This window comes from Epinephelus fuscoguttatus, linkage group LG5, assembly GCF_011397635.1.
Source record: "Epinephelus fuscoguttatus linkage group LG5, E.fuscoguttatus.final_Chr_v1".
Classification (NCBI taxonomy): domain Eukaryota; kingdom Metazoa; phylum Chordata; class Actinopteri; order Perciformes; family Serranidae; genus Epinephelus; species Epinephelus fuscoguttatus.
This window is the reverse complement of record NC_064756.1, coordinates 35,360,186-35,373,995: the sequence shown is the minus strand read 5'-3', so window position 1 is coordinate 35,373,995 and position 13,810 is coordinate 35,360,186. Positions and strand designations below refer to the sequence as shown.

General features: G+C 40.2%; 2 protein-coding genes across 3 annotated transcripts in view; one reads left to right on the top strand and one right to left on the bottom strand.

The window, feature by feature from the left end:
• Positions 1–6,138, top strand: part of cep295 (centrosomal protein 295) — a 23,542-nt gene extending 17,404 nt beyond the window's left edge. For both annotated transcript variants that reach the window (XM_049576371.1, XM_049576372.1), the window contains exons 21-29: positions 402–858; positions 1,120–1,299; positions 2,055–2,548; positions 2,818–2,946; positions 3,032–3,092; positions 3,729–4,070; positions 4,999–5,095; positions 5,770–5,869; positions 6,010–6,138. In XM_049576371.1, the coding sequence (XP_049432328.1) occupies positions 402–858; positions 1,120–1,299; positions 2,055–2,548; positions 2,818–2,946; positions 3,032–3,092; positions 3,729–4,070; positions 4,999–5,095; positions 5,770–5,869; positions 6,010–6,048 (1,899 nt within the window). In that variant the 3' untranslated portion in view covers positions 6,049–6,138. The remainder of the gene's footprint in view (positions 1–401; positions 859–1,119; positions 1,300–2,054; positions 2,549–2,817; positions 2,947–3,031; positions 3,093–3,728; positions 4,071–4,998; positions 5,096–5,769; positions 5,870–6,009) is intronic.
• On the bottom strand, positions 5,871–13,425 carry ech1 (enoyl CoA hydratase 1, peroxisomal). The gene is made up of 10 exons (XM_049576386.1): positions 13,059–13,425; positions 11,627–11,795; positions 11,311–11,399; positions 11,101–11,225; positions 10,606–10,654; positions 10,262–10,326; positions 9,802–9,872; positions 8,095–8,166; positions 6,860–7,010; positions 5,871–6,752 (listed from the first exon to the last, which is right to left on the bottom strand). The coding sequence occupies exons 1-10, from the start codon at positions 13,093–13,095 to the stop codon at positions 6,648–6,650; spliced, it is 933 nt and encodes a 310-aa protein (XP_049432343.1). The 5' UTR covers positions 13,096–13,425; the 3' UTR covers positions 5,871–6,647.
• Positions 13,426–13,810: the final 385 nt, after the last annotated feature.

The following is a 13,810-nucleotide window of genomic DNA, read 5'->3' as shown; positions in this document are numbered from 1 at the left end:
CTACCTGCGCTCTACCTCTTGCTATGACACTCTCCGCTCTTCCTCCCCCTCCCTTCTTGTTGTGAGGAAGTATTTCCTGTGTGCCAGCGCGGGAATGTCGCCAGTCTACATGCATACTAAAAATGATATATATTGAAAAATACCGCAAGATGTTAGAGGAGCCGATCGGCTTAATCAGCATTGTGTCATCTCCTCTAGTAGTGGCTTGGGTGAAACTGACATTTACGGACCTGTAGAAGTTACACACTATAGCTTTAAAGGTAAACTGTAATGTACAGTATATGTGGTGCTAATGGATGTTACTGCAGTTCAGTGCATATCTGTCTGCGCATATATTCTACTTCATTTCAATATTTCTCTTCAATAAAATACACTAAATTTAATTAATGTTTTTGCTTCAGGAATGGCACAATACAGTAAATCCAATCCTGGAGCACCACTCAGGCGAGGACCTGTCACTGACTGAGGACCAAGAGTCTTTCAGACCTCTGATTGGCCAGCTGACAGACCAGTCATCCTGTCTCGCTGCTGATCAGAGGGATTTGGCCATGGTGCAACTGGTTGGTCAACCATCTGCTCACTCGTCCATGATTGGTCAGCTACCAGGTCCACCAGTGTCAGTGAGCTCGGATCAAGGTGGATGGGATTACACTCTGAGTCGGATGATTGGTCGACTCTCCCATCAGTCCAGCTTTCACTGGCTGAGTGGGGGGCAGGACTTTTATGCAGGTCAGCTGATGGGTCAGACGCCATCGGAGCAGTCGACCACATGGTTGGATGAAGGTCCAGACGAGAGCCGAATGAGACCGCTGGTTGGGGAGCTGGATGAGTCTGCTGGCCAGCACAGTGGAAACTCAGGTAAAACAAGGTGTATGGGGAACTGAAACATGCAGTTAGGGTTTAAACTTCTAGTTTAAAAAAAGGCAGACTCCAACCTTCTAGTTATTAACTTGTATAATTTCACAGTGACTGTCATCTTTGCAAAGTCTTACCGTTAAACAATGAATGGATAAATACAAATGAATGAATCAAATGAAGCAATGTTAGTTGCAGTTGTAGTTGAAACATTGTTGACTGGTGATTTCTTCTGTTCTTATTCAACTGTTGGTTTGTTTGTAGATGAAAGAACCCACGTGGAACTTGGTGTCTCAGCTGAGGCCAGTGGGCCGTCATACCCAGCGTTGCCTCCCGAAGCCTCATCACACAGTGCCTCTGTTCCAGATGTGAATCCACCTCCACAGGACCAGACACTGCAGAACCAAACCAGTCCAATGGACCTGGGCCCACAGAGCACTGAAGGTGAGGTATAAAATATTCAAGTAGTTACAGTGAATTCTAAAATGGCCGTATGATGGTTGTATTGGAGGGAGTACACTATGATCATGAACAGTTTGTATATCTGTAGTTTCAGTTAGTAGCTTAAGTCAAGTTAAAGTTTGATTTAGGAAACTTTTTTTAGGCACATCTTTATACCATAACAGGCTATAAAACTGAAAATGCTCTCATGATATTAAGTTGAAAATACAAAACAAATAAATTAATAAAAAATAAAACTTGGTTAGTTCCACCTTGGATATATTTAAATATTCAAAGCACTCAAACAGTTATCATCCCGGCGATTGACACACCTGGGTGATGATGTTGAATGTGCGTAGCATTTGGGACGTGTTTGCATTGACAGACCCTACAACATTGGAGCAATGTTGACACGTAGTCTTTGTCTTTTACACAAATCTCTGGAGCTGTTATAGCTGACCGTGAACGTGCTGCACGTCTTCCAGCTCTGTCGTGCAGGCCAGTCCGCTTGTTATTACGTTGCTAACAGTGCAGGGCTTAAAGTTTTGGTGCAGAACCTACACTTGTGAACTTTGTTCCAAATTAAGTGCATCAGTTTACAGACTGTGTATTCTGCATGCGGCTTTGTGCACCGGACCCTGACTCCCATACCATGACAGTTCAGTATGAATACACAAACCATAACAGCTGTAGTGTGCATGTATTTTTCTGACTTACTTAGGAACTTAACAGTGTTTTATGTTTATCACCATCTTTAGTGTTTCCAGGCTCAGAGTCATTCCATCCGCTGCTAGCTGAGGTCACCCACAATGAAACAGTAGACCCCTCCATGACCTTTCACCTGCCTGAACACAATGTGCCTACCTCCCCTGACGGACAGCCAGCCAGTGGGGAACCCAGTGTTTCCACACCAAGCCACACTGATGCTTCTATTGAGTCTGAACCGTCACCTGAGCGCCTCAGAACGGAGGAGTCGTCTCGCTGCATCACAGCTTCCCCTGCCTTACCCGACTCTTTCACCCAGCTCATCACATCACAGAACCATCCTGATGAATCTGCTCTCATGGTGTCTCCCATGAGAGCAGAGGTGGAGCTAACAGCTCTGAGTCTGTCAAATTTAACCATGTGTGATGATGCACCTACTGTGGGCACGTTGCAGCCAGAAGAAGCGGATGCCGATAGAAACTGTGTTTCTGAAAGGAGAAATTCAATCCCACTTGGTGACCTCTGTCCTATCTCCAATAAGATATTGGTATGATTTTGTTTTTTTGTTGCATCATCTTTCAGACATTAACCGACCATTGCAGTGCTTACAAAGACAACACCTGCCTATTTAGAGCACTGCATTGTTCTGTCACACTTAAACTGCAGGTTGACTTGTAGAGTCAAAGGTCACAGTTTGTTTTGGAAAATGACTCCTTTATAATGTTTTTAAACCTTGTTGGCAGCTTTTACCTATTTCTATAACTCACGTGTGTCACTGGCTGAGTTGTGTACTTGTTATATCTTCCTGCCAAATAGGAAGCTGCCAGTGAGAAGGGGATACTGGAACAGTCAGAGATAACACTAGTGAGCCTGACAGACACAACACTGCAAGACCAAGAAACAACCATCACTGAGGAACAGGGACAGAAAGGCTACGAGACAGAGGTGACTGTCTATACATGTTTTTGACTTTTTGATTTCAGTGGCAGGCGTCTTAATGATCTCTGAACACAAACCTTGTCTTCTCTAGGGGTCAGAATCCTCGATGTCACTGGATGAGACTCCAGAGGACAAGAAACAAACACATCCAGGTACAACCACAACAGTTACAGACTAAATATATCTGACATATAACACTGTTGGGAGTGCTGCATGTGTGAGATACCTGAATTGTGGGGAAACATGTTTCTGACTTAAAGGCGTGCTATGCAGGAAGTGTCGGCTGTTTGTAAGCAGTATTTCTAGTGAAAGTGAAAGCCAATTCCAGATTCACTCGTTTTTGAACAAACTTTGTCTGCTTGGCATTTCGCTTCACTTTTTTTTATTCAGCGCTATGATTTTCATAGCTTCCTCTCAGATAGCTTGCTGCTTACAGGCTGGCACCTGGTTGCTACCTTTTTATAACATCTTGACCTTCCCTAACCATTGTGGATGTACACACCCATAAAGGTTTTGAGCACAGACAATATGAAAATACAGGCAGAGGGCAGAGCCTCTGCAGAATAATACACCACCACACTCTTCTAGTGGCTCATAAGTGATGATTGAGAGGTATTACTTCTGTATTAGTCTGTACATTGTTTTGTAGGAAAATCCTGAATTGTATCCCTTTTAAGATGAATGTGATCAGGAACATAGGAGTAATAATTAACAAACTTCTTTTTGCATCTTTTTTTAGTCATTTAGTCAGTAACATTGTAAACTTTTGAAAAAATGTCCCTCGCTAGATTCAGCAATGCTCCTGGAGTTTCACTGGGGTCCCAGCAGAGACCTACAGGAGGTCCACCAGCAGAAACGCAGAGCACTGCTCCAGAGATCGTCCCGTAGAGTGGAGGAAATCAAGGCCAAAGGGGCTCTTGCTAAGATTCAACCTAAGATCCAAGCTCCATCTGAAGCAAGAGAGCAGTCTAAAGCTCAGGACTCTCAACCTGTCACCTGTGGGGCAAAGATGAAGTCAGAATCTCAACACAAGACTAATGCCAAGTCAAAGGAGGAGCAGGCTGAGCCACATCAGACCACTGAGAAATCTGGATTCACCAAGCAGAAAAAGGCCCAGCTTCCCCCTCCAGGTATCTCAACTTAATATAATTTGACACATTAAGTCACTTTAATTATTGTGAGCACTACATTTGTTTCATGGATGGTGAAAAAGAACAACCATACAGGCCCACAAGTTAGAGCTGTTTGTGAGGCACCTTGCTAAAATAATTATATCACTAAATTGTAAATGAAACTTACAAAATGATGCACTTTAATGCAACTACATGGCCATCTAGTGTTACTGCATCATGACAAATTGTTTTGCCATGAATTTAGTAACTATTTCTAAACATTTGCAATGTAGCATTGAAGTGTTTGTCAGTTACAAGGTTGTTCAGTAAATCAGACACTGATGGTGCTGTACTGTACCTTTTTATATCGTCTTTTTTGTTTTTGTCTGCCAAAATGTTTTGTGCTGGTCAGGGTGCACATGGCTGAAAAATATTTCAAAGTGGTACACTGACAAAATGTTCTATCTAAGGCAGTGGTTCTCAAACTCATTTCCAACATTTTTTGTCTCCTGGTGGACATTTTCTACCTAACGCACAACTTTAAATTGTATTTTTTGATTAAAACTAGTCCCAAAGTCAGAATTATCCCGGCCATTCACCTCCCTGATAGGACTTTAATCTGATGAGTTGCACTGTAGTCTCTGTACAGCTAAAAAATCTAATCATTTTTAAAATATTATTTCTGTAGACTACTACAGAGCCCCCCAGGGTCATATAGCAGAAAAAAATATTGAGGTGGAAATCTGTGTGAACAGATTAAACTAAAGGAGAAAAAAAATCTTTGGAGTGTGTGTGGTCAAGTTGCGTTCATGGAAGTGATAATTTGATACGGACATCTGACCTTTAGAATTGAAAGGGTGCTGGGATTGATACGTAGACATTGAAATTATTATTTCATTGTCTACATATCATTCATTCATATCATTTCATTATTATTATTATTCAGTGAGCGATTCCAGGCTGAAAAAGTTGGATGAGGTGAAGACCTGCACACCAGAGCAAAGGAAACGGGATGTTTTTGAGATGCACCAAAGAACTCAGAGGTAATACTTGAATATTATAAGCTTTTAACTGCTGCACCATCTACTGTGGAGTAAATGTTTATCTTTGGAAAGACTTTTGAGCATTTATTCCGTATGCTTCATGTCAGATGGCAGTTTCTTCCACTGTTGAACTTATGTAAAGCTGGTCATATGCTGTATGATTTGAGCCTGTATCTGACCCAAATTTTGAGCTGCAGGACCCATTTCAGAGTCAGAGTGATTTCAGCTTTGTTCTGCATTATCTGCTGTGTAGTGTACACTGTCTGCTCCCTACCAGTGTCTAACATTTGGAGGAATTTGTGACGTCAGAAATTCTGGTTGAAACTTGTTGGGTAAAAATATGACTAGTTGCTGAAAGAATTAACAGTAAGAGTTTTTGTTCAACTAGACAGACAGAATGTCTGACTAGTATTGTCAAAGACCAAACTAGTGGAGTAAACTGGTCTGATATCAAAGATGTGGAATAAATGCTCCAACAGTTTGCCCTACATGAACACCTATCACCCCTACACAATACTCCTACCAAAAAAATCAGATGGTTTTTTTTTTCTTACAATATAATTTAATTGGTTGAACCTAAATGGATTACTGGCATTAAATCTAAAAGATGTGGCGTTCCCAAAACAATGATGCAGCATGTGTGTGTGTGTGTGTGTGCCATCATGTTCCTGCAGACTGTATGAGCAGCTGGAGGAGGTGAAACATCAGAAAGCCATCAAGAACAGACAGGAAGCTTTTGCAAAGAACAGACTGAAGGCCAAAGAGTTCCACAAGGTAAACACTGGAATTATTTGTGTTTATTTGAGAAAATGTTTTTAAACATAATGTGCTTATTACAGAACTGCAAGCAACAAAATATCTTGTTTTGGTTGCCTGAAGTTGATTCCAGAATATTTTCTCACATCTCTTCACAGAAAACCTTACAGAAACTTCGTGCCAAGCAGAATCTGTAGTGGGTCTGAATGTGTTCTAGTTATGCTTTTGTACATTTAAGTTATTTTGTAAAGATTTATTAATAAAGCATTTTAAGTTATTTGAATCCACGTTTGGCACCTTTGTTGCAAAATTACTTGACAAAATAACAGGTTACTATGGATCACAGTCAGCGCTAACTGTCAGTTGAGTTTCTTTAATAAGAAAACATTCATGAAGTCGATGAAAGAATTACCAAGCTGGCTGTTACTGCTTTACTGCGACGAGCTGAGAGTGACTTCTTATTAGCTTGTAAGACGTCACCCGGGCAGGACGTTAGCCCAACTTTAGTTATGATTCTGACCTCACACATAGATGACTTTTTAATTCCTCAGTTTAAATGGAAAGAACAGTATCCTGTTATCAAAATGTTTTGGAGGCTTTTCCAGGCAAACAGTAATATAGATCTTGACATAATATTTCCAGCAGTGGACTCAAGCCATCTTTATTAAGTCACATTATGTCATTGTCAAACGGCCACAGATGGCTAGATATCTTAAAAAGACAAAGTCACACGTGGTTCCCATGGAAGGCCACAATGGAGGAGTAAACAGCAGCTTTTGTGTTGTGTAATTGAGGTTTAGAGTTTGGAGAAAGCTACCGTCTTGGGACTCTTCTTCTCCATGGAGGCCTGAGCTGATTTCATCACATCATGAGTCTGAAGCATGCTCATGTTCCAGGTGGCCTGGGAATGATCAGCAAGGTATTCAATTGACTTATTGCAGCTGACAAAAGAAGCATGCTCAGAAAAATCCTCCATTATTTTTTATGTTATTTCAAAGGTGGTCTCACCATGTAGTCCAGTCCCTCTGCTACACTGTGGTCTCTGGAATAGATTAGGTTGACTTTGGTGCCCTGCACAGCTACAGGGCTGCGACCAGCGATCTCCCTGGCCATCTCCAGAGCTCCAGCCATCATGGCCTCCTTATCTGCAAACACTCGGCTGGAGAGGAAATGTGGGAAAATTTAAGATGAAATACTGAAAGGGTAACTGTAGTATTTTCCAACCTGGACCCCATTTTCATGTCTTGTGTCTATGTGACTAATGAGAACACCAGGTTCTGAAATGAGTCCAGTATTGAGAGTGAAACGGGCTGCAATGTCACCACTCAGGCATGTTTGCACCGTTAGTTTATGTCCACTGAAAGTGTTTGTTTTTGCCCAAAAAAACAAACGCGCACACACTGTTATTTTAAGTGTCTGACAACATTATAGAAATCCTACAGAGAAACCTTTTTGTTTAACCAGAAACGGCCCCTGAAGTGTCATCGCCAAACCTGCCAGACTCCTTTAAAGAAACAGTCATTTTAGTGTTTATAGAGCCAGCATGTTTTCACGTCTCACTTGAGACTTAAGGGTTTATTTCAACTGGTCTACCACTGCCTCTGATCGGTTTGTTTGTGTTATTGTTTGACTTCCTGAACTGAACTAACAAGGCGTCCACAGCTGTAGGCTACATTACTTTGCTTCTGTGCCTCACTCTCCATGCATACACTGTCTGAACTGCCTGAGTGGAGGGAGGGGAGAGCATCAGCACTGTGACCTACATCACTACTTTTTCCTAATGGCTGAGTGGGAGTTTGAAACTGAAGAACACAGATTAGACCCCAGATGGAGCTCATCTTGCACCACTCATGTATTTCAGTAAAGAGCCCCTGTGTTAACGAGAACAAACCTGTAGCCACTTTTTAGCTGTGGGGGTCTGTATCACAAAGCAGGTCCAACGTGTTTACTGAGTCCAATATTAATGATCCTGCATAACCAGTTTGTTTTTGTATGTGATATAACATCCAGAAGTATGCCTGAAGATTTCTGGTTAATCCACTAAAAATATCACTACACTGCATCCTCTCCTCGAATCAATTTAGCATTTAGGTGATGCTGATGATCCATGTCAGAATCAACAATGACAAAATTAAAACAGGCTGGTATCTGTCTTTGGTCCAGGTTCAGTGAAACTATTTAACACTTTTTTAATGTGAGACAACACAGACATATGTGTATGATTCTGTAGAGGATGTGTTTACCTGACCAGTCCGCTGCTCTTTGCTTCATCGGCGTACATCTTCCTGGCAGTCAGAGCCAACTCGTTCACTAGGCTGGAGAAAGAGGGAGAGATCATACCCATGCCAGATTGCCTCAGCTGCAAAAACAGGCCAATAGTCCTGATGGTGGCGCTACAGCAAGCCTCAAGCAAGTTCAAAATTTTGAAAATTCACAACAAATGAACCATATGTGGTACAGATTTTCACCAAAATGTAGCCTCAATACTGAAGAAACTTTTGTACATTTAAACCTATTGCAAATTATTAAGTCCATCACTCTGTTTTTTTCAAAAACAGTAAAACTTCTTAAACCTATCTCCTCCCACAATTTTTGCTCAATTGACACCAAACTTGCTACAGAGCATCTTCAGACTGTCCTACACAAACTACGTTTCTCAGATTTTTGATTTATCGAAAATTGAGCCTACAGTGCATCAAAATGTTTGTATGTGACTGTAAATGGTACTGTAAACATATATGTGCAAATTCTTGCTAAATACATTTTCAATGTTCATTAAAAAATGACAATATTTTGGAGTCATGGTAGATGATTGGAAAATATCAGAATTTTATCTCAAAAACTGAACTTTTTACAGCATTTTGAACTTCGCTCTAATGTGAACAATTGGAGTCAGCGTAAAAATGGCGTTTTTAAACATCAATTTTTCACTTATGGAGCAAATCAATCATTGTTAAAAACAAATTACCAACATCTCCATGCTGTCTAGATGCAATTTGTGTATTTTCGGATTTTTGTCTTAATAACTGAATTTTCCCATGCCAGATGTCCTCAACTGGAAACACAAGACAATAGTCCTGATGGTGGTGCTACAGCAAGCCTCTAAATTTCAAAACTTTGAAAATCCATAACAAATCAACCATATGTGCTACAGCTTTGGAACTTTCACTTTGAAATTTGCTTTTCCATGGCATGGATGGCTACTGTCTGGCACCCTGATGCTTGGCTTAGTCAATTTGTGAAGCCACACATGAACTGTCACTTGCCAGTTAGCTCAGTGAGATAGAAGACGGACCTCCGTCTTAGAAGTCGTGAGTTCAAGCCTCAGCTAAGGCAGAACAGACATTCTAATGTGAAAGTCCTATGTTCAGGCATCATGCTATGTGGATTAGAGACTACCAAGGTTAAAATAATTCTGATCCAGGTAGTTTTGCGGAGAGACAAATACTCTTTATCAACACTTTTCCCTGTTATCCCTTGTCTCTTTTCCCTGTTTATTTGGCTTAGCTATCAGTCAATATAGAGAGTCTATCCAATAGCTACTTTTACATTTTAAAAACTGTTTTCATCTTTGTCTCCATGGATAATGTTTAGCTTTAAGCTAGATCAGGCCAGTTTGTTCATAATTGCTAGCAGTTAATGTTAATCTTACTTTCTTGTTCTTGAGTTTTTTCTTTCCTTTGTATATTATGAGTCTGATCACTTCAGCCACTCATCCACAATTTGAAGGGCATGCCATAATTATATGATGTAACTTCTATGTTGTGATATGCTTTGTTTTAGTGTGTGTGTTGCTCAGAATTGCCTAATTTTGCCTAAAATTGCCCGGCCCCGACTATTGGTGCACAGCAGCTATAATTTGGTCGTTGTTATTTGATGACATCTGTAACTTTAAATGCTTAGCACACTACATCACATGTATTTCTACATATAGCCTGTAGCCGGTTTACCTGCGGCTGCCAATGACTTTGGGAAGTCTCTGGAGAGTTCCAACATCTGCTGCAAGTCCAACATCAACTTCCTGTAAAGTCGACCGATTAAGACAGACACCGGGTCAAGATCATTCACAAGTACTGCATCAGAACATGACCTGCAGCCTCCGATACAACATGGATACAATCTACTCTGGTCCTTCCTACAAAATACAATGTTTGCCGATGCTTTGTAACTTAAAATGCTATATACTTATTTCTATTTTTATATTAAAAAAAAACCCCATTTCATTTAAATTCAATAATTAGTTTGTTTTACATGGGGGCCCAAAACTGACAAAAACAAACATAACCAGCTTATTTCTTTTTTTTTTTTAATCATAATTATTCATCTGTCTCCTATTTTTTTTCAAGCAATATTCCTCATTTACGTCACCACATTTCCAAATTATGAAAAATAGTTGGGACGTGTACGTACCTTTACCTGGAACCAGGCGTCCTGGGTACACAGACGAATGTCACAGGCTGTGATCAGATCAATACCTGTGGCAGAGCACAACATCCACAGTGAACATGAAGGTGTGTGAACTCACTAAAGCTTTTCACAAGTTTTTTTCCCTACCAGTTTAAGTTACACACTGTCCTCTGATACAATGTTTGCAGCACACCGGGCTTACTAATTTGAAGTGATTACATACTGTAGCGATACAGAAAGAAGTAACTGATGTATAAACCCACAAATCTCACATTGTGATACGGGCCCCTGGTCTTTACAATCTGAATTTATGGCTGTGCTATGATAGTGTGATGATAATGTCCTACCTCCGCCAACACAGGCTCCGTGGACGGCCACCAGAACAGGCTTTGGACACTACAAGAAGAAAACAATAATCAATAATGTTACAGGAACATAAACTGATAACCCAATATTTTCAATGTTGTCCAAATACATAATCATATCTGTGACCAGTCCAATCTTGTAATTCCTCAATGTGATAAACACAACTGCTCTTCAGGTATGACCAGAGGTACAAGTATTCAGATCCTTTACTTAAGTAAAAGTACTGAGACCACACTGTGAAAACATTCTGCAGGGTAAAATTACTGTTTCTGACAAAAGGAGTCTGGTGGCTTTGAAGAGAGCTTCAACAGGGCAGCAGCAAAATATATTTTAGCAACCTGAGAAAAAGCCCATCTAAAAAAATCAGTATCATCTGGTGTTTCCCCTGTAGACAGAGCAACTAGCGGGGGTTAAAGGTTATATGATGTCGCATTTCTTAAATAAAATTACAGATTTGAACACATTATGAAGCTGACCTTCTCTATGACGGAGAACGTCTCTTGATATTTGGTTATAATTTTTCTCAGTTTCCAGGACATTCTGGCCGTGTCGTCACCCTCAAGTTGGAGTACATCACTGGCCATGTCCATCAGGTCAATACCTGGACAGCAACACAGCACAGATGACGATACTTTACTATGACGATACAGTCAAAAAAAAAAAGAAGCAAACAGCCCGATACCCACCAGCTGTGAAGATCTTCCCGGCTCCAGACACCACCACCACTCTGCAGTCAGGGTCTGCAGCTATCACATTAAAGCAATCCACCATCTCACTGAGAGAAAAATGCCGAACATCCTGATCAGTGTTGGATTAACTGTTATAGAAATACATGTATACAAGTGCTTCAATCATGAATTCCAGTGGTTTACTATTGATTATCAGTTAAATGTTAGTTCCTTTAATATATTTCTTGTGATTTCAGGACAAACTGTTGCTTTATGAAGGAGACTTGCTTTGTTTTGTATGATTTTGGACATATTGATTTAAACAGGTTCTTGCCTCCAGAAAGCTTTGTTCATGGCGTTGCGTTTCTCCGGGCGGTGCAGCTCCACATGTGTGATGGACTCTGCTGGGTGACTGATGGCCAGGGTGGTGTAAGGAGAGGAGGTGCCTCCTGAAGATGACATGGCCCTGACCACAGCCTGACTGGGCAGGCAGGACCTCCTGTCTGAGAGGACAGAGACAGAATGACATGACACCACCCAATCCTCTGAGGACGACAAACTGTAACAGTAACTTTAGATTTGACAGAATGAGACGCTTGAACATGTGAGGGAAGTTTTTTGCTATTTTGTGGGGTTTGGACAGATTTTTAAAAATTCACTTAAAGAAATTATCAATAACAATCCTGTAGTGTTTTCCTTCCACTGCAATAAAAACAGACTATCCTGTAAAAGAATCTAAAAATACCGATTTATTTCATTCATTTAGTCGACATACATGAAGTACAAAGTGTCACACAGGGAAAATAGCAGTACAAGAAATTTGTATGATAGCAAACAGAAGGTGCGGCAACACTGAGTAGTTATCTCTTAGTTGATCCACATAAAATTAATTATGATGATCAATAAATCCTTAAAATTGTTTTTCAGACCAAAGAATAATAACTTCTAGCTTCTCAATTTGTGAGCATGTAATGCTTTTATTGCTCCTCTGTTTGATAAACAATTTTAGGTTTTTAACTAGTGGAAAATAAGCCATTTAAACAACATCTCCTTGGGCTTTTGCAAACTGGGATTTTTACCATTTTCTAATGTTTAATACACTGCTGTAACCTCTGCAAAAGTGCAATACATCTTTTTTTTTTAAATTCAAAATTCAGGTTATTTCCCACCCCTATCTGTCTGTCTACATGCACATAAAAAACACCTGTGTATGTAGACTAATTTATTATACCAGACAATGAATAACAGATGTACGTAATCCATATGATGTCATTTCCACCTCAGCAAGATCTGCAATGTTGCACCGCTAGACTCATTAATATGCACATGCACAGCTGTTTGCACACTGCACAAATTACATGCATGGCCTTAAAATTATAATGTATACTGCCACTGATTTACATTAGCTCAGTTGTTCTGCTTATTCATCACATTTCATGGACTTAACTATTCATCGAGGGAAATAATCCGCATGGTAGCTGTTCCTGAACGTACATATTACTTGATGAATAAAGTATTAAAGCTTCAGAGATGAGTTCTGCAGCACAGCCCAGCATGTTGCTTGCAAACTAATGCTGGTGACCTTTCACCTACAGAGCCCTCCTGAGCTTTTTAACACAGTTAAATATTAATAATCATGTATCTACAAAGTAGCACGAGCTAACACAGCTGTGAAGCTGACATCAGGTGCATTGTGAGGTTTCTTAATCACATTTTCATTAATTACAAAACACAGCAAAAGAGCAAAACAAAGCACTGTCACTTACATTTGGTGAGGACTGACCGGGCAATCACTGACAACATCGCCCTTTGGACGTTGCAGACTCTTCAGTGATCGGTATAACGTCAGCAGAGAGAACTACAGTAATTCACCTGTCTCTTCTCTGTGCTGTTGAATAACGTTAGCATGCAGCTAAAGTGATGCTAGCTAATGCTAACTAGTTATAAACCTCTTTGGTGCTAATGCTAGCTTCGCGCCAACAAACTTACAAAAAACTAAAACACAGTACCAAAAGTTAGGCTGCAGGGTGAAGCCTGGCAAATATAATAAAAGCGTATGCTATGAATAAAACGTTCATGACCCACTTTAACCCCTCCTTTACTCAGTTTACTCAACCTCTATTCTAATTAGCCTGATACGGTGGCTGACGAGGCTCAAACGCGAGAGCCAAACCCGGATCATGACCGCTGGAGGATGTATCACAGCCTGGTGTGATGTGGTCACATACTCCAAAATGTTTATACTACAAGTTGGAGGGCAGACATTTTGAGAATTGATTCTGAAATGTCTAAACTGCTTAATGAACTGAATCCATTAATGAATATTGTTTAACTAATACATAATTTCACAGCGCATGGCTCCACCTTGTGGAATAATACAACCATTACATGATAAAAATACCTTATTGGTTTGAGACAAAGGTTTGATGTGTTGTTGGTATAATGAATGCACATGGGTATATCATACCGTTCAATACATTTATTAAAGTATTTTTATATTGACCTACTATATACTATG